The 19,748-nt window shown below is 45.1% G+C and overlaps 1 protein-coding gene and 1 long non-coding RNA gene across 7 annotated transcripts in view; one reads left to right on the top strand and one right to left on the bottom strand.

The window, feature by feature from the left end:
- Window positions 1–1,219: 1,219 nt before the first annotated feature.
- The window catches only part of LOC308581344, a 57,720-nt gene continuing 39,191 nt past the window's right edge, over window positions 1,220–19,748 (top strand). Inside the window, exon 1 of the long non-coding RNA XR_014004992.1 lies at window positions 1,220–4,799. This is a non-coding gene — a long non-coding RNA (uncharacterized lncRNA). The remainder of the gene's footprint in view (window positions 4,800–19,748) is intronic.
- Window positions 11,662–19,748, bottom strand: part of LOC308580376 (uncharacterized protein) — a 40,926-nt gene continuing 32,839 nt past the window's right edge. For 5 of the 6 annotated variants that reach the window (XM_081181855.1, XM_081181854.1, XM_081181853.1 and 2 more), the window contains 2 exons: window positions 16,776–16,962; window positions 11,662–13,970 (listed from right to left, as the gene is read on the bottom strand). In XM_081181855.1, the coding sequence (XP_081037981.1) occupies window positions 11,752–13,970; window positions 16,776–16,962 (2,406 nt within the window). In that variant the 3' untranslated portion in view covers window positions 11,662–11,751. The remainder of the gene's footprint in view (window positions 13,971–16,775; window positions 16,963–19,748) is intronic. The other variant, XM_081181858.1, reaches the window with a different exon arrangement.

The following is a 19,748-nucleotide window of genomic DNA, read 5'->3' as shown; positions in this document are numbered from 1 at the left end:
TGCCCTCGGAGCACCAGTGCAGCTTCTCTCCTGGGAAAGCCCCCTTGCACACAGTGAGCTCCTCAAGGCTTTCCCACACAGGCTGCAGTGATTGGGGTCAGGGCCATAGTTAGGGGACAGCGAGGAAAGCCCCCACTAGGGGCACAGGTGAGGAGGGCCCCCCAAAAACAGCTTAAAAATATGTCAGTAATATGTCTATAAATAAAAATTTCGATGATCGCCTGATAAGAAAAAGTTTTAAATAGAGGGTCTTTATATGATACCCGGGGGCCCTGCAACACAGCCGCTCGGAACAGAAAAGGGATGTGGTGTGGAGGGGGGTGTTGCCCAGAAGAGAAGCGGCTCTGGCCCAGCAGAAGCCCCCCTCCCCCCCTCTTGGCAGCCTGACCAAGAGGGCAAGTTGAGCTTGGGGGCAGTGCGCAACGTGAGGGAAGGCAAGAGGGTGCATGAGTCTCTCTCTGTGTGTGTGAGTGGGTATCCAAGTGGAGGGATGGTGGAGGGAGGCAGGCCAGCACCAGGCTTCAGAGGTTCCTTTCGTTAGTGGAATGAGAGGGTTGCTGCCTCTGCCGCTGCTGCCGCCATCACAACACACGAAGGCAGCAAAGGCAGCAGCTGGCAATTTATTGTATATAGGCTCTACCACTCGAGCTGTGGGGGTTCGTATTGGTGAACACCGATCACGTATTAATAATGCTAATTTGGGGGCACCTAGAATCATAGAATCATAGAATCATAGAGTTGGAAGAGACCACAAGGGCCATCGAGTCCAACCCCCTGCCAAGCAGGAAACCTCTGGTAGAACATTTTGTTTCTCATAATTATTCAGATACAGATCTATTATTTACAGTTTTATGGGTGAATCAGAAGGCAATTAGCATCAGAAAAGATTATGAGCGACAGTTACGGCAGCAAGAAACACGGTTTCTTTTTATGTTTCAAACCATTTATCCAGGGGGTCTCAACTCTGAGTTAGACTTCAATTGTTTCAAATTTCATTTCACTGGTCAACAGCAGTTTTGTTGTCTGTGTTTTTTTCAGTTGATTTAGGACAAATCTGATGCGCTGAATCCAAAAATCACATTGGTTTTGCTCAATCAGGTCAAGTTTTTGAGCTATGGCCACATGTCGTTTTTTTTACGTTTTTGTTCACATGTATGCTTGTGTGGAGCATTTTAGAAGAAGTTGGTGGGGGTAAAATGCCATGTCAAATAATTGTTTTGATTGGAAATGATTGTTTTAATGACAAGAAGTATTCAGGTCCGATAGTTCTGAGTGATTATGTCGAAAAGGGATCAGTTGGAAGTCATAAAACCTCAAAATCTTTCATAAATTGGTGCGGCAAAGCATAAAGTTGGGGGATCAAAACTAAGTTAATGGGGCAGCCGCCCCATAAAGTATCCTGATCTTCAATCCGCACGTCGTCCTGTAGCTCATTGTGATGAAATTCCAGTGCCTATCTTCGGAGAACTTCCTGACATTAGTGACGAAGATGCCTCCAGTGTTGAAGGACATGAAGAAGCAGTGGTTATTGAAGATGATGCTCCACATCTATTTTCCCAAAAGGAGCTGAATTATCTAGTTCGCGACTTCAGCTTGTCAAAAGACTCTGCCGAACTGTTGGCATCCAGATTGAAGGGAAAAAACCTCCTCTCTGACAGTGCTCGCATCAGCTTCTTCCGCAACAGGCATCAAGAGTACCTGTTTTTTCTCGGAAGAGAAGGATTTGGTGTACTGTGCAGATATTGCACAGCTTCTGCTCAAGCTTGGAGTGCCACAGTACGAACCCAAAGATTGGAGACTGTTCATTGACAGCAGCAAGCGATCACTGAAATGTGTTCTGCTACACAATGGCAACCAGTTTGCCTCTATACCCCTGGCTCACTCGAATACACTGAAGGAGAACTATGAAGCGGTGAAGTATGTGCTGGAGAAAATTGGTTATGATCAGCATAAGTGGTTTATTTGTGTTGACCTGAAGATGGTGAACTTTTTGTTGGGACAACAGTCTGGCTTCACCAAGTACCCATGTTTTCTGTGCATGTGGGATAGTAGGGACCGTGCTCAGCATTACACGGCCTGTGCGGGAGGAATTGGTGCCTTGCAAAGAAAGGAACGTCATCAATGACCCTCTGGTGGACAGAGACAGAATACTCTTCCCACCGCTGCACATCAAGCTCGGCTTAATCAAGCAGTTCACCAAGGCTCTGGACAAGGATGGTGACTGCTTCACTTACTTGTGCCAGGCTTTTCCAGGATTGACCATGGAGAAGTTGAAAGCTGACATCTTTGATGGTCCTCAGATCCATCAGCTCATCCGAGATCCAGAGTTCGGAAACTCAATGAACAAAGTGGAACTGGAAGCGTGGAAGGCATTTGTTCTGGTAGTGATGAACTTTTTTTGGCAACAATAAGGCCAGAAACTACGCAGAACTTGTCAACAACATGCTGACTGCTTTCAGAAACCTGGGCTGCAACATGAACGTCAAGATGCACTACCTATTTTCACATATGGACCGGTTTCCTGAGAACCTGGGTTCAATGAGTGACGAGCAGGGGGAGAGACTCCATCAGGACATGAAAGAGATGGAGACCAGGTATCAGGGTCGCTGGGACGCAGTCATGATGGCTGACTACTGTTGGACTCTGAAGAGAGACCTCCCTGCCGCTGAGCATTCCTGGAGTTCCAAGAAACGGAAGTTCAAGCCCTGAAGTTTGAAAAATGGTGAAGCAACGTGCAATTTACGTGAACTTACCTTTATCAATGCCCACCATTGTTTACAGTAAACCTGACCTGATGGAGAAAAACGGATGCCATTTCCTGATTCAGCAGTGCAAAAATACCCTAAATCAGTTGTAGAAATCTAGACAACATTCAAAAAGTATTTTGTCTGTAACTTTACACTGCTCCTTTAATCCCAGACTCCTTGTATTTGTATTGTTACTTTGCACTGTACCTTTAAACTCAACCTCCTTGTTATTAGCACCACCTGGAGTTGGCTTTATATGCTTTTCAAAAAAATATTGTTAGTAGCAGTGACAACAGTATTACATGTGCACTGTTCCATAGCATTTGGTATTTTCATTTACATACATTCCTTCGAAATAAGATGGGGTATGTACTCTTTTTCATTACTGTTTGTATTCTAGTTTATAATTTTTGTAAAGTGGTATGTCATGCAGCTCATCGTCTGCAAAACTTTATTTTCAGTTTATGAAGCAATTCTATATCCTCCCACCACGCTGACGAAGAATTCTACAAAACAGTAGTCAATATCCGGAATCACTGTTCAGTGTTGGACATCATATTTGCTGAATACACAAAGCTTCACAGCTTGTCTTTCATCCTACAAAGTCTGGTTCCTCACTTCATTGAAAGATTTCCAGAGACTTTGAGACTAAAGATTTCATTTTGTACTTGTTATGGTTTGAAGGAATTCTGTAAAGCTTGTCCATTGCGTATATACATGGTCATTGTGCTGCCTCGACATTGCTGACGTGAGCTTAAGGGCGACAGCGGCCACAGTGCTGAAAAGTCCAAATAAATGGGCAGTCGCAGATCATGAATCTGACTTTCCTCCAACTTCCAAACCAAAACGGGAGGAAAAAAGATTTCAGGTTTGAAAGTGGCATGTTAGTCAGGTTTGCTAAACCAAAACTAAGCCAAAATTTAGCTTAGTAAGTGTGAGGCAAAATACAGGGCAGTAAAGCAAGGAACAGGGTGGTGAATCCAGGGCAGGGCAGGGAGGGGGGTTGGTGGACAGTTGGTTTTCTTTTTCCACCTGGTACTGAAGTGACTTCAAAACAATCCATTCCAATCTCCCGCAGCCTCACAGGATGCCCCCCCCCCTGGAATTAGTCACACATGCATGCACGCACCCAGATACTCATGAATCTGTCAGTCTGTCTGTGCTTGGCTACCCAGAGTTTAAATGCAGGACTTTTCACATTCACACACACACACAGGTCCTTGGAGGGGATCCCTAACTTGGCGGGGGGGGGGGAGAGATAGATCTGAAATACTGGACAAAACTATCAATACAGGACATGGCATTTTTGAATTAGGCAAAGCAGGACTTTATAGGTGATAACCAGCACATTGTGTCCAGAAACAGACAATTAGGCAGACGGAGCTGTTCTAATATGGGAGTCCTATGCTGCCTATAGCCAGGCCTGGTCAGCAGTGTGTCTGCAGCTCTTTCAGCCAGTTGAACTTTCTGAGCGCTTTTCAAAGGCAGCCCCATGTAGAGTGTGTTACAGTGACCCCTACACAATGTGGCACCAGACTGCTTTCTTTTTTTGTAATTATCTGTTTGTTTTAAATTCTGTACCTTAAATTCTCTTGATGCTTGTTTCTTTGAGAAGGGCCTCTTACGGTCACAAAGCAATGATTTTCAGGGCAGCTCCATAACACTGATTGTGCCCTCACACTGCCCCTTTTTGTGTGGGGATTTGGATCCAGAAAAGGAGCAGACAGGAAAAGGTTAAGCAGAATCCCACCCACCCCCCGCGCCACCCTTAGGTGTGCTCAGCCTTCGAATGCTTCATGACTCCACCTTGCATGAGAAGGCAGGATGGAGCTCCAGGAAACAGGAAGTGGTCCTTCAACCACCCAGGACATCTCACCATCACAGACAGATCCAGTCTCATGCTGGGGAGTCAGGAGTGGCCCTGGGATGGCAGAGAGAGGAGGGGAAGGGCCCAGCGACAGAAGGGAAGGCAGGGCTCCAGATGCTCCCTTGGACCCCTTCCTTGACACCAAGGGGAGCTCCTCTTCTGGGGCTGAAAGCATTGCCGTGCAGGTTTCATTTTTGTCATGATTGCAAGGGAAGAAGGGAAGGTAACCCCCCCCCCCAACACAAAGAACTGAATGAAAAAAGCCCTGTTCTGAGCGATTAGCTGCTGGAGAGCATAATGTGGGGTTTAGCTGTGATGCTCACCTGCCTCCCTGGAGGAGTCTTTTCTTGGGGTCAGGGAGCTGGGGAGCAACATGAAGTTCCCAGGTTACATTTCCTTCTGGTCAGCTATTCCAGCTCTTGTCTGCTCCCCATTTCTTTATGGAGGGGCAAAGGCTATGCACTTTGTATAGATGCAACTATAACCAACAACTGGTGTCTTCTGGGTGCACTGGGCTCCCCCCCCCTTCCGCCTTCTCTCCTCCAGTTATAATACAGATTCCCTCAGCATCGTGCCCCACCTTCCAGAAGGCAAATATATATGGTTGTTTATTTAGGACATATTTATCAGCAGTGATAAATATGACATTAATTGGTTACTGAACAACAGCTTCAATGCTGTCAACATGAGCTTTGTCTGAGGTTTCAGACATATACATTTCGCTCAAGAAAGATGCAGACAATACTTTTCCTTTTTGATTCTGGGCACTTGACTTCTCCCATCCTGCTACCATCATGGCAGACATTTGGGGGTGAGATCCAGGGCCCCCTCAGCAGCAACAACAGGTGGAGCCCCCACAAACATTTGTCACATTTTGAAGGGTTTTTTTTATTAAAAACAAACAAAAGGCTTTTCCTTAGGCTCTCATAGCCCTGACATTAGCTCTTGAAAAAGAGAGGGTTGCCAAATAGCATGGCCCCCAAGAATGAAAACAAACACTTCCAAATTCTTTTTGGCACCCCCAGAGACAGGGCTCAGCAACCTTTTAAAGTCGAGGGCCAGATCACTGTCCTCAAACCTCGCCGCGGGACGGAGTATGAGTGCGCATTCTTTCGTTACTACACGATCCAAAGATTAAACAAAAAAACAATAAAGTTCTGAAGGTCCCAGTTCTGCACTGCAGCATATCTATTCCGTTCTGAGACACCCTCCCAGGGTTCTGGGGTGTATGAAGCCTTGATTCCCTGTTTTTAACTGGGCTACCGAATGCAGCGAGCGGTTCCTTCTGCAAGACGCGTGTTCTCCGCTCTCCTGTCCTGGAGGGGGAGACGCTTTCGGTAGCGGAGTTAAAAACAGGTAAACAAGGCTTCATACACCCCAGAACCTGGGGAGGGTGTCTCAGAACAGAACCACTCGCTGCAGCGGCAGGAGCAGTGAGCCAGTTGAGGACCGGAGAGGGGCTGCCTTAAATGGCGGCTGTCGAGCAACCATGCTGGCACAAACAAAGCCCAGGCCCTCGGCTCTAGGAGGAGGGAGGGAGGAGGAAAGAACTCTGCAACCAATCAGAGGGAAACAATGCTGCTGGCACCAATCATAGGCTAGCCCCCTTCCTCCGCAGGGCAGGGAGAAGCCAGAAGGGAGGGAGGAGGCGCCGCCATCAGGAAGAGAAAAAGAGAGAGAAGAATGGTGCAGCCCAAACTATATGAATCAGAACCATGATGTGATTTCTGGACCTTCCGTGGGCCGGATCCAGAACCCATTTGGGTCAAAACCAGCCCATGGCCCTTAGGTTGCTGACCCCTGTCCAGAGACTTCACAGCCATCTTCACTTCCTAGGAACTCTGGGAACTGTAGTTCTGGGAGGAACCTCTCAGAAGTTTCTGAGCCTCCTCAGCCAACTACAATTGGACACCCTGAGACTACAATTCCCAGAAAAGCTGGACCAAGGCCTTTAGCCACAGCCCTGACCAAATAACGGACCTCTCTTTTCTCTCCCTCTCCACCTCCCACATTCACAACAAATCAGTCTCCCACTCCTCAGTCCCTTTCACTAACCTCCCTTAGCCCTAATTCTTCCACATTCCTTTAAAACATTTCTGTGAACTAAGGAACACAAAAAACACCCTCACTGGTCACCTTCCACAGGTCAAAAGCCAATGCAGAAAATATTTAATAAAAACAGCTCTACACAGGTATACAAGAGCACAGAAAAAAGGAGATGAGTTTCAAAAGCAATACCAAATGAACATTTAACACAGGGACCTTTCATTCAGCTGGAAAATGCTATCAGTAAAAAGGTCTTCAATGGGTTATGCAAAGTTCAAGTAATGAGCGCCTGGAATACTGATCTACAAGACAAAGGCAGCCCATCATTTTGGCAGTGAAAGGCAGACCTGAAAACTAAACAGATTCAACACACACCTTGAGCATTCCAGATTCACACTCCCTCCCTGTTTATCTAGCAAAAAGTTGCCACTTATTTTGTACATTTAGTATATATGACCTTCATTACTTTAATACATACATATGTGTATACAAATTTAAGTACAAAAACTAAAACATCATTCCATGCATTTACATCTGATTTCCCCCTTTATGAGTTTCTTGGTGTAAGTAGTGCAGTGTTTCCCAACCTTTTTTGGGCAAAGGCACAGTTGTTTCATGAAAAAAATCTCGAGGCACACCACCATGCCAGATGGGGAAAGGTCACTTTTTACTTATGTAAAAAAAAATAAAAAATAGAAACAGCATAGAAGGTAATGGTTAGGCTAGCATCCCTCTTCCAAATATGCTACGTTTTTATTTGCAGGGACTGTTCTACGTGGGAAGGGGAAAGGAACGTTAATAGAAGGAAAGGCGGGTGGGAGAGAAAGAGAAAGAAAGAGGGAAGGAAGGGGGGGAAGAGAAGTGGAAAGGAGGGAGACCGAGGCGGGGGAGAAGCGTCTGGAGAGTTGCTCCGAAGTTTGGGGGGCCGCGGGGGTGGGCGCGCGTCCCAGGAGGCGGAGGCCAGCCCGGGCTGGGAGCCGCGGCCCGGGGGCGGAAGGCGGACCGCGGCTCCTAGGATGTGGAAAGGGGATGGCGGTGCAGGGGGAGGAGACCCGCACGGCTAGGGCAGCGCGCAGGGGGAGGGGAGCGGGCCGGAGGCGGGCGAGGGGGGCCGTGATCCCGCGCGCCGCGAACACATTGTGTGTGAGTTAGCTGATGTCTTCTAAGGTGTCCACTTTGACTGAAGCTCTTACCGCACTCCATACATTTAAATGGTTTCTCTCCTGTATGACTTCGCTGATGACTTTTAAGTGTGCCACTTCGACTGAAGCTCTTTCCACAATCCACACATTTAAATGGTTTCTCTCCCGTGTGAGTTCGTTGGTGTATTCTAAGTGTTCTACTTTCACTGAAGCTCTTTCCACATTCAATACATTTAAATGGTTTCTCCCCAGTGTGAGTTCTTTGATGTATTCTAAGGATTTCATATCGACTGAAGCACTTTCCACATTCAATACATTTAAATGGTTTCTCCCCCGTGTTAATTTGTTCATGTACTTTATGTGCTCCGTTATGACTGAAGCTCTTTCCACACTGCATACATTTAAGCAGTGATCTGTGGGCCTGACAAGATGTCTCGGGAAGTGTGCTGTCTCCCTGGGGCTAAGATCCAAGATGTAACTGAACGACTGCAAGGAATCATAAAACCCACTGACAAATACCCCTTCCTCTTGGTTCATGTGGGAACCAATGACACTGCAAGCAATAGCCTCCAGAAGATCAAGAGAGACTACGAGGCTCTCGGCAGGAAATTGAAGCAACAAATGCACAAATTATCATCTCATCTGTCCTCCCAGTTGAACGACGTGGCCCAGGGAGAGAGGGGGAAATAGTGGAAGTGAACAGCTGGCTTCGCAAATGGTGTAAACAGGAACAGTTTGGATTCTTAGATCACGGACTGCAGTTTCTTGAAGATGGACTTCTGGCAAGCGATGGGTTGCACCTCACAACGGTTGGGAGAAATGTTTTTGCCAAAAATCTCCGAAACCTCATCAGGAGGGCTTTAAACTGACTAATGTGGGGGAGGGGGACAGTGCTCCTGAAGGTAGGAGTCTATCAATCGATGAAGATGATCATCCAAATGTCATAGACCAAATGGAGCAAACAGCACGCAGACCTAGTGGTGGGAGGAAAAAATCCTTAAATAAGAGACACGGGGGAATGATTAATGGACTTCAGTGTCTGTACACTAATGCACAAAGCATGGGAAATAAACAAGATGAGCTTGAGCTCTTGGTACAGCAAACTAAATATGACATAATAGGCATCACTGAAACCTGGTGGGATAAGCCCCACGATTGGAATGTAATAATGGGGGGATACAATCTATTTCAGAGAAACAGACCAGACAAGAAAGGAGGAGGAGTGGCGTTATATGTCAGGGATGTGTATATCTGTGAAGAGATCCAAGATTTAGAAGCTCAAAGCCAAAGTGAGAGCATTTGGGTCAAAATTAAGGGAGAGAAGAATAACAGAGATCTCATTGTGGGAGTTTACTATAGATCCCCAAGCCAAACGGAGGACATAGATGATGCCTTCCTGGAACAGATGGCCAAGCATGCAAAAGGAAGGGAGATAGTAGTAATGGGGGACTTCAATTACCCGGATATTTGTTGGATGTCAAACTCAGCCAAGAGCTTAAGGTCAAACAGATTCCTCACTGGCCTTGCAGACAACTTCATTGTCCAGAAAGTGGGAGAAGCAACAAGAGGAACATCCATTTTAGATCTGGTCCTAACCAATGTTGATGACCTGGTTAGTGGGGTAGAAGTGGAAGGATCATTAGGCGCGAGTGATCATGCTCTTCTGAAGTTTACTATACAGTGGAAAGGAGCAGCCAAGCATTCTAGGACTCAATTTCTTGACTTTAAGAAAACCGACTTCATAAAACTTAGGGAAGTGCTGGGTGAGATCCCATGGACAGTAATACTAAAAGGAAAGGGAGTTCATGATGGCTGGGAGTTTGTTAAGAGGGAGATAGTAAAAGCACAACGTCAGGCAATACCAATGAGACGGAAACATGGAAGGTGCTTAAAGAAGCCAGGGTGGCTATCTAAAGAACTTTTAACTGAGTTAAGATTAAAAAAGGATGTGTACAAAAAATGGAAAAGGGGGGAAACCACCAAAGAGGAATTCAAACAAGTAGCCAGCACGTGTAGACACAAAGTCAGAAAAGCTAAAGCACAGAATGAACTCAGGCTTGCTAGAGAGGTTAAAAGCAACAAAAAAGGCTTTTATGGGTATGTTCGTAGCAAAAGGAAAAACAAAGAAACAGTGGGGTCACTCAGAGGAGAAGATGGTGAAATGCAAACAGGGGACACAGAAAGGGCTGAACTCCTCAATGCCTTCTTTGCCTCAGTCTTCTCCGATAAAGAAAACAATGCCCGACCTGAAGAATTTGGAGCAAATGATTCAGCAAAGGAAACACAGCCCAGAATAACTAAGGAGATAGTACAAGAATACTTGGCTAGTTTAGATGTATTCAAGTCTCCAGGGCCAGATGAACTGCATCCAAGAGTATTAAAAGAACTGGCAAATGTGATCTCAGAACCACTGGCAGTCATCTTTGAGAATTCCTGGAGAACAGGCGAAGTCCCGGCAGACTGGAGGAGGGCAAATGTTGTCCCTATTTTCAAAAAGGGGAAAAGAGAGGACCCAAATAATTACCGCCCAGTCAGTCTGACATCAATAGCAGGGAAGATTCTGGAGCAGATCATTAAGCAAACAGTCTGTGAGCACCTAGAAAGGAATGCTGTGATTACCAATAGTCAGCATGGATTTCTGAAAAATAAGTCATGTCAGACTAACCTGATCTCGTTTTTTGACAGAATTACAAGCCTGGTAGATGAAGGGAACGCAGTGGATGTAGCCTACCTTGATTTCAGCAAGGCATTTGACAAGGTGCCCCATGATATTCTTGTAAAGAAGCTGGTAAGATGCGGTCTTGACTATGCTACCACTCAGTGGATTTGTAACTGGCTGACTGACCGAACCCAAAGGGTGCTCATCAATGGTTCCTCTTCATCCTGGAGAAGAGTGACTAGTGGGGTGCCACAGGGTTCTGTCTTGGGCCCGGTCTTATTCAACATCTTTATCAACGACTTGGATGATGGACTCAAGGGCATTCTGATCAAATTTGCAGATGACACCAAACTGGGAGGGGTGGCTAACACCCCAGAGGACAGGATCACACTTCAAAACGACCTTGACAAATTAGAGAACTGGGCAAAAACAAACAAGATGAATTTTAACAGGGAAAAATGTAAAGTATTGCACTTGGGCAAAAAAATTGAGAGGCACAAATACAAGATGGGGGAAACCTGGCTTGAGAGCAGTACATGTGAAAAGGATCTAGGAGTCTTGGTTGACCACAATCTTGACATGAGCCAACAGTGTGACGCGGCAGCTAAAAAAGCCAATGCAATTCTGGGATGCATCAATAGGAGTATAGCATCTAGATCAAGGGAAGTAATAGTGCCACTGTATTCTGCTCTGGTCAGACCTCACCTGGAGTACTGTGTCCAGTTCTGGGCACCACAATTCAAGAAGGACACTGACAAACTGGAACGTGTCCAGAGGAGGGCAACCAAAATGGTCAAAGGCCTGGAAACGATGCCTTATGAGGAACGGCTAAGGGAGCTGGGCATGTTTAGCCTGGAGAAGAGGAGGTTAAGGGGTGATATGATAGCCATGTTCAAATATATAAAAGGATGTCACATAGAGGAGGGAGAAAGGTTGTTTTCTGCTGCTCCAGAGAAGCGGACACGGAGCAATGGAGCCAAAATACAAGAAAGAAGATTTCACCTAAACATTAGAAAGAACTTCCTGACAGTAAGAGCTGTTCGACAGTGGAATTTGCTGCCAAGGAGTGTGGTGGAGTCTCCTTCTTTGGAGGTCTTTAAGCAGAGGCTTGACAACCATATGTCAGGAGTGCTCTGATGGTGTTTCCTGCTTGGCAGGGGGTTGGACTCGATGGCCCTTGTGGTCTCTTCCAACTCTATGATTCTATGAAATGGTTTCTCTCCCGTGTGAGTTCGTTGATGTATTCTAAGTGTTTCAGTACGACTGAAGCTATTTCCACATTCAATACATTTAAATGGTTTCTCCCGTGTGAGTTCGTTGATGTCTTCTAAGTGTTTCACTATGACTGAAGCTCTTTCCACATTCAATACATTTAAATGGTTTTTCTCCTGTGTGAGTTCGTTGATGTATTCTAAGATCTCCACTTTGACTGAAGCTCTTTCCACATTCAATACATTTAAATGGTTTCTCTTCCATGTGCGTTCGTTGATGTCTTCTAAGTTTCCCACTTTCACTGAAGCTCTTTCCACATTCAATACATTTAAATGGTTTCTCCCCCGTATGAATTTGTTCATGTACTTTAAGTGCTCCGTTATGACTGAAGCTCTTTCCACACTGCATACATTTAAATGGTTTTTCTCCTGTGTGAGTTCGTTGATGTATTCTAAGGTGTCCATTCTGAATGAAGCTCTTTCCACATTCAATACATTTAAATCGTTTCTCTCCCGTATGAATTAGCTGATGCCTTCTAAGGTGTCTACTTTGACTGAAGCTCTTAACGCACTCCACACATTTAAATGGTTTCTCTCCTGTATGACTTCGCTGATGACTTTTAAGTGTGCCACTTCGACTGAAGCTCTTTCCACAGTCCACACATTTAAATGGTTTTTCTCCTGTGTGAGTTCGTTGATGTATTCTAAGATCTCCACTTTGACTGAAGCACTTTCCACATTCAATACATTTAAATGGTTTCTCCCCCGTATGAGTTCGTTGATGTATTCTAAATGCTCCACTTTCACTGAAGCTATTTCCACATTCAATACATTTAAATGGTTTCTCCCCTGTGTGAGTTCGTTGATGTCTTCTAAGTGTTTCACTACGACTGAAGCTCTTTCCACATTCAATACATTTAAATGGTTTCTCCCCCGTATGAGTTCGTTGATGTATTCTAAATGCTCCACTTTCACTGAAGCTATTTCCACATTCAATACATTTAAATGGTTTCTCCCCAGTGTGAGTTCTTTGATGTATTCTAAGGATTTCATATCGACTGAAGCACTTTCCACATTCAATACATTTAAATGGTGTCTCCCCCGTGTGAATTTGTTCATGTACTTTAAGTGCTCTGTTATGACTGAAGCTCTTTCCACACTGCATACATTTAAATGGTTTCTCTCCCGTGTGAGTTCGTTGATGTATTCTAAGTGTTTCACTACGACTGAAGCCATTTCCACATTCAATACATTTAAATGGTTTCTCCCCCATGTGAGTTCGTTGATGTCTTCTAAGTGTTTCACTACGACTGAAGCTCTTTCCACATTCAATACATTTAAATGGTTTTTCTCCTGTGTGAGTTCGTTGATGTATTCTAAGATCTCCACTTTGACTGAAGCTCTTTCCACATTCAATACATTTAAATGGTTTCTCTTCCATGTGAGTTCGTTGATGTCTTCTAAGTGCTCCACTTTCACCGAAGCTCTTTCCACATTCAATACATTTAAATGGTTTCTCCCCCGTGTGAATTTGTTCATGTACTTTAAGTGCTCCGTTATGACTGAAGCTCTTTCCACACTGCATACATTTAAATGGTTTTTCTCCTGTGTGAGTTCGTTGATGTATTCTAAGGTGTCCATTCTGAATGAAGCTCTTTCCACATTCAATACATTTAAATCGTTTCTCTCCCGTATGAATTAGCTGATGCCTTCTAAGGAGTCTACTTTGACTGAAGCTCTTAACGCACTCCATACATTTAAATGGTTTCTCTCCTGTATGACTTCGCTGATGACTTTTAAGTGTGCCACTTCGACTGAAGCTCTTTCCACAGTCCACACATTTAAATGGTTTTTCTCCTGTGTGAGTTCGTTGATGTATTCTAAGATCTCCACTTTGACTGAAGCACTTTCCACATTCAATACATTTAAATGGTTTCTCCCCCGTATGAGTTCGTTGATGTATTCTAAGTGTTCCACTTTTGCTGAAATTCTTCCCACATTCAATACATTTAAAAGGTTTCTTCCCCGTGTGAGTTCGTTGGTGTATTCTTAGTGCATCATTTCGACTGAAGCTCTTTCCACATTCAATACATTTAAATGTTTTCTCCCCTGTGTGAGTTTGTTGGTGTATTCTAAGTTTTCCACTTCGACTGAAGCTCTTTCCACATTCCGTACATTCAAATCGTTTCTTTCCTTTGTGAGTTTGTTGTTGTATCCTCAATTTCTTTGTTCTTTCGCATAAATTCACAGGTGGCTCCATAGAATTCTGACTTTCATCTTCCTCACCTGTTTGGGAGTCTGGGAGGAAAGAGAATCCTGTTAGACTTTCAAGAAAGACAAAAATGGAACTGAACAACTGTCAATCCCAGTCTGCACCTTCTCTCATTGTAACACCTTCATTCTCCACTATCCTCTAGAGGTTCCAAATTTTACGAAAGCTAATAATGGCAAGATAATGGCAAGAGCAATACATGATCACTCCATTCACACTTACTAAGGCATCTTCATTTTATAATACAGATCTATGCTGGAACTGGTTTATTAGACACATCTCTATTTCTCTTTCTCAAGTGAATGATCACAGACTAAAGTAACAGTGTCTCCATTGTGAAATCAGTAAAACTGAAGTGCTATATGTAACTGTAAAAATATTGCACTATATTGGAACCTAAGAAGAGCCTTCTGGATCAGGCAAAGGCCCACCTAGTCCAGCATCCTCTTCTCACAGAGGCCAACCAGATGCCTGTGGGAAACCGGCAAGCAGGATTGGAGCACAAGAGTCTTCTCTGCCTTCCTGTGCTTTCCAGAAACTAGTATTAAGAAGCATTATTGCCTAGGACCGCGAGGGCAGAGCAGAGACGTCAGTCTTATCCTTTTTTTCAAGCTATCCAAGTTGCTGGCCATCACTGTCTCCTGTAGGATGGAAGTCCATAGATGAACTATGCTTCTGTTGATTCATCTTTGCAGCCCTTAAAGGCTGATAAATGTATTATTGCCTAAGCTTCTGTGGGACTTAGTGGACTCTTGACCAGGAAAGCTGGTGCCACTATAAACCTCTGAGTCTCTTTGTTGGCTTTGTGTACTTATTTTCAAATTTGCACCAAGGTTGTACCACAGTATCTCCATGGAAGCTTAGGGACGGACAAAATTACAGGGTGTCAGCTCCGTGAATCTCAAGCCTCTCGTGCCTCTGCTGACAGAGCCTGAGAACGCAAGAGATGTGATTCAGTTGGAATGTGAAGCAGGGGAGGAGCAGCCAAGCTGCAGCAGGAGCAAAGAACAAAGAGCAGGAAGAGGGGGTGCCGGGGCGGGGCATAGACTGTTAGCTCCAGTTTGAGGTCTGACATAGAGACCCTGGAAATAGCCTGTCCAAAAAATCGTAGGCTCGAGAGAATCTGCAAGAAGAGGGGAAAAGAAAGTGAAAGTGGGGGCTTCTTTGCTGGAGGACTCGGCAACTGCAAGCTGGGATGAACAGGCCGAAGACTGAGCTCCACAGTGATTTGTGAGTTTGAGGAATAAACCTGAGATAATTACTACTGGAGTTGTCTCGTGTCTGTGCGGGAGAACCAAGGGGCGCTAAAATTATTATCCCACTCACTCACTCTCACAAACAACCCCAGTCTGTAAGATTGGCAAGTTTACACAATTTGCTTATAATACCAGACACTCTTGGACTTTATATGCCCAATCCTAAGTGTAGAGCCTCCAGCCACAGGAATCGTGTATCATGATAACTGGTCCTTTGTCCCTTAAGCCCACCAAACTGGGGAGGTGCATGCATTTATTGTGTTTTGATGCTGGTGGAATGTATCATTCTGACTCTGTCTATAAAAAATAAAGGTAATAGAAACCATTTAAATACATTAATTATAAATAATTATGGGAAACATTTCCATTCCCCTTCACCCATTGTTCAGGATTGGTGTGCAACATCATTATCATCAATTATTCCTGCCATGGAAATAACACCTAAGGTTTCAAAGCCTGGAGGAAGAAAATCTGCCCCCACTACTTTAGGAAAAGGATTCAAGAAACAAAAAGCTGCTCCGGAGTTAATTTGCTGCTGAGATGGAATACACAAGATGAAACAGTTAAATCGGCTATGATTAAGTGGGCACAGGACATTGGTCATAACATTATGTTTGCTGACTGGGAATGGTTGTGGAACACCGGTATTAAATTCACGGCATGTAATGCCTTAAAGGAAAACATTATGAAAATGATATACAGGTGGTACATGACCCCAGTCAAGCTAGCAAAAATCTATCATTTGCCTGATAATAAGTGTTGGAAATGTAAAGAAACTGAAGGTACTTTCTATCACCTTTGGTGGACATGCCCGAAGATTAAGGCTTTCTGGGAAATGATATACAATGAAATGAAAAAGATACTTAAATGTACTTTCTCTAAAAAACCAGAGGCCTTTCTCTTGGGCATTGTCGGCCAATTGGTGTCAAAGAAGGACAGAACTTTCTTTATGTATGCTACAACAGCAGCAAGAATACTCATCGCAAAGTATTGGAAGACACAAGATTTACCCACCCTGGAAGAATGGCAGATGAAAGTGATGGACTATATGACATTAGCTGAGATGACTGGCAGAATCCGCGATCAGGGAAAGGAGACGGCGGAAGAAGAATGGAAGAAATTCAAAATCTACCTTAAGGACTATTATAAACTTGATGAATGTTAGAATGTCGAGGTTTGAGTAAGAAAGGGTTACAGCGATATAAGACTAGGTTGAAGGAAAGACTAAGAGGACAGAGGATTGACAGATATATTTAGAGTTGCTAAAAACTTTTGGACATTGGGATGCAGAAAGGGGAGGTATGGGGAAGTCTGAGAAACACGGTTTATGAAAAAAAAGGTTATGAAATTATACGTGTTTGTATGTCTTTTTATATGTTTGTATTGTCTTAAAAAAATTTTGTAAAACCAATAAAAAATTTATAAAAAAAAAAAAAGAGCTGCTCCGGAGAAGGCCTCACCCGTTCCTTCTTCCTGTCAGGAACTTCCTTCCATTTGTCTCCTCTCCATCTATTCCGCTTTCTCCCTCCACCATCCCTCTATCCCTGTCCCCATCTCCTCTCCCCTGGAACTCACCAGATTTCTCCAAGGGTCCTGGGAGGGAATGCTCAGAGGTTGTGGGGAGGGATGCGGGAGACAGCCTGACCAGGTCAACCGTCCATCTTCCTCCTTCCATCCTGGCCAGGGTTGCAGGTTCAGTCTCAGCTAGGTTTGCAGGTTCAGCTTTCCGAGGAGCGCAGAATTCAGAGCAAGTTGCAGCTTCCTGGGAGGGAGGGAAGAAGAAGAAGCCAAGGGAGTCTGAGAGCCCCTGCAGGGATTCTCCTGCCCAAGACATTCTGCTGCCCCTGAAGAAGCCCCAATTGGGCATCCCCTTCCCAAGAGCCCCCACCCATTTTCAAACACCTTTGGCAATTCCTTTCACCTGCCTGTCCCACCACCCTTCCTAAGGCTGGCATGGTATGCACATTAGTGGCCTGAGAGTAGATCCCTTGGAAGTTAAGAGTTAATCTGCAAAGGACTGCTCTGAATACATGGGTGGCCCTTGCATGGAGAAGAAGGAAGCCCCTTGCTTGCATCTGGACCCCCTGGGAGAGGCGGTGGATCCGCCCACTGCTCTCTCTGCCCTCACTGCCTCCTCCGATGTCCTCCTGCCCTGCAAAAACCCTTTGCTCTTGTTTCTCAGGGGAGAGAGGCAGAAAGAGCCTTCAAACCCATCCGTTTCCTCCTCTGCTCCCCCTCCTGTCCTTTTGGGAAACAGGAACTTTGGTCAGGAGTAAACAACTTAAATGGCGAGTTTGCAAGATAAGCACTTTGGAGCACTGCTTGTTCCTACTATGTGTGAGTCTCTGTGTGTTTGGACCTAGAGGACAACATACATGTTTACACCACATGATTCCGAAAAGAGGGCAATTCTTTAAAACCGAAGGCCATTTCTACAAAATGAAAGACTTCCGAAGGCAGCCTTTTACAAGGAAATTTTTGACGGTTTTTATTTTGTTGGAAGCTACCCAGATGGGCTGAGGCAACCCAGTCAGATAGGCAGGATGCAAATAATAATAATAATAATAATAATAGCTTCCTAAGCCTGTCCTGGGACGCAGGTGGCGCTGTGGGTTAAACCACACAGCCTAGGACTTGCCAATAAGAAGGTTGGCGGTTCGAATCCCCGCGACCGGGTGAGGTGAGCTTCCGTTGCTCGGTCCCTGCTCCTGCCAACCTAGCAGTTCAAAAGCACGTCAAAGTGCAAGTAGATAAATAGGTACCGCTCCGGCGGGAAGGTAAACGGCATTCCCGTGCGCTGCTACGGTTTGCCAGAAGTGGCTTAGTCATGCTGGCCACATGACCCGGAAGGTGTATGCCGGCTCCCTCGGCCAATAAAGTGAGATGAGTACCACAACCCCAGAGTCGGTGACAACTAGACCTAATGGTCAGGGGTCCTTTACCTTTTTAAGCCTGTCCTGCTACGCATGCTGATCAGAGACTCTGTCCAAACAGCCCCTTTGAACGCAACAGGGCTTCCTATTTTTACTATTTTTACAGTGGGAACAGTCAAACCACAAAGCCACTGATCAGCCAGAGTTTCCTGTTTTCACCAAGCACAGTTTGAATTTAGCTTAATATCCCAGCTTGTTCCAAAGCTGGCAGCTGTAGTTCCCTGGTTTGGGCAAATGGAAAGTTTGTTAGTTATGGCTCATAAGAGAGTGTCTGGTTTCATCACAGTTCACCCTCAGGGCCAGCCAAATCATGAGGTAGGCTGGGACAATTAGGTCAGGAGGCAGATGCAGGGAGATATGGGACAAGCACGTTCCCAGCTCCCCTGTTTGTTAGCCTTGCTGCCAGTGCAGGACCACAGTTGGTAAATTTGTGCAACTACCCATTTAGAGTCCTTCTCTTTTCCCCTCTCTCACTAAAGGTTGGGTGGGAGTCCTTCCTGGAGTGATGCATTCTGGTTGTGGGGGCCAGGAGAATGCGGTGGCAGCTATAGTTTTTTGTTTTAATCTTGGGTCAACTTAGATTTTAGCGTAACTTTGCTGCAGCAATGCATTAAAAACTGTTCCTATTTTTAACCCAGCTTTTCAGGCTGTGATTCAGTCATCTGAACCTGGCCATTATCTTAATAAATCTTGCAACAACCTTGCAAGATGGGCCAGGCTTATTTAATGCGACTACACATGGGATTGCTGAGGCTGCAAGACGTGCCAAGATTTTTACCTCAGTGGGGAGAAAAGAGCATTTTGGAAATGGAGGCAATTTAGAGGAGGAAAACGGGGGTTGGTGGAAGGTCACCTCTTCTGACACAGCTTCTGCTCTGATAAAACTCAGAGTCACCTGCAGCTGTTTAGGTAAAGTAAGAATAGCAGGAGATATGATTGCAAACCTGCCATGTAAGGTTTGGTCTAGGAAACCTTTTTAAAGTGGATTAGAGAGAAAGTGCAGGGAGGAGGAATATTCACCACCAAAGCTAAGCAGAACCTCCATGTCTAGAGGCAGTGGACCTGTGACCATGAGATGCTGGAGACCCAGGTGAGAGGGATCATAGAATCATAGAATCATAGAGTTGGAAGAGACCACAAGGGCCATTGAGTCCAACCCCCTGCCAAGCAGGAAACACCATCAGAGCACTCCTGCTTAAAGACCTCCAAAGTAGGAGACTCCACCACACTCCTTGGCAGCAAATTCCACTTTCGAACAGCTCTTACTGTCAGGAAGTTCTTCCTAATGTTTAGGTGGAATCTTCTTTCCTGCAGTTTGGATCCATTGCTCCGTGTCCGCTTCTCTGGAGCAGCAGAAAACAACCTTTCTCCCTCCTCTATGTGACATCCTTTTATATATTTGAACATGGCTATCATATCACCCCTTAACCTCCTCTTCTCCGGGCTAAACATGCCCAGCTCCCTTAGCCGTTCCTCATAAGGCATCGTTTCCAGGCCTTTGACCATTTTGGTTGCCCTCCTCTGGACACGTTCCAGTTTGTCAGTGTCCTTCTTGAACTGTGGCGCCCAGAACTGGACACAGTACTCCAGGTGAGGTCTGACCAGAGCAGAATAC

This window comes from Podarcis bocagei (genome assembly GCF_964188305.1).
Source record: "Podarcis bocagei genome assembly, chromosome: 2".
Taxonomy (NCBI): domain Eukaryota; kingdom Metazoa; phylum Chordata; class Lepidosauria; order Squamata; family Lacertidae; genus Podarcis; species Podarcis bocagei.
The sequence above is the reverse complement of the archived record's forward strand: the minus strand, read 5'-3'. Positions and strand labels throughout refer to the sequence as shown.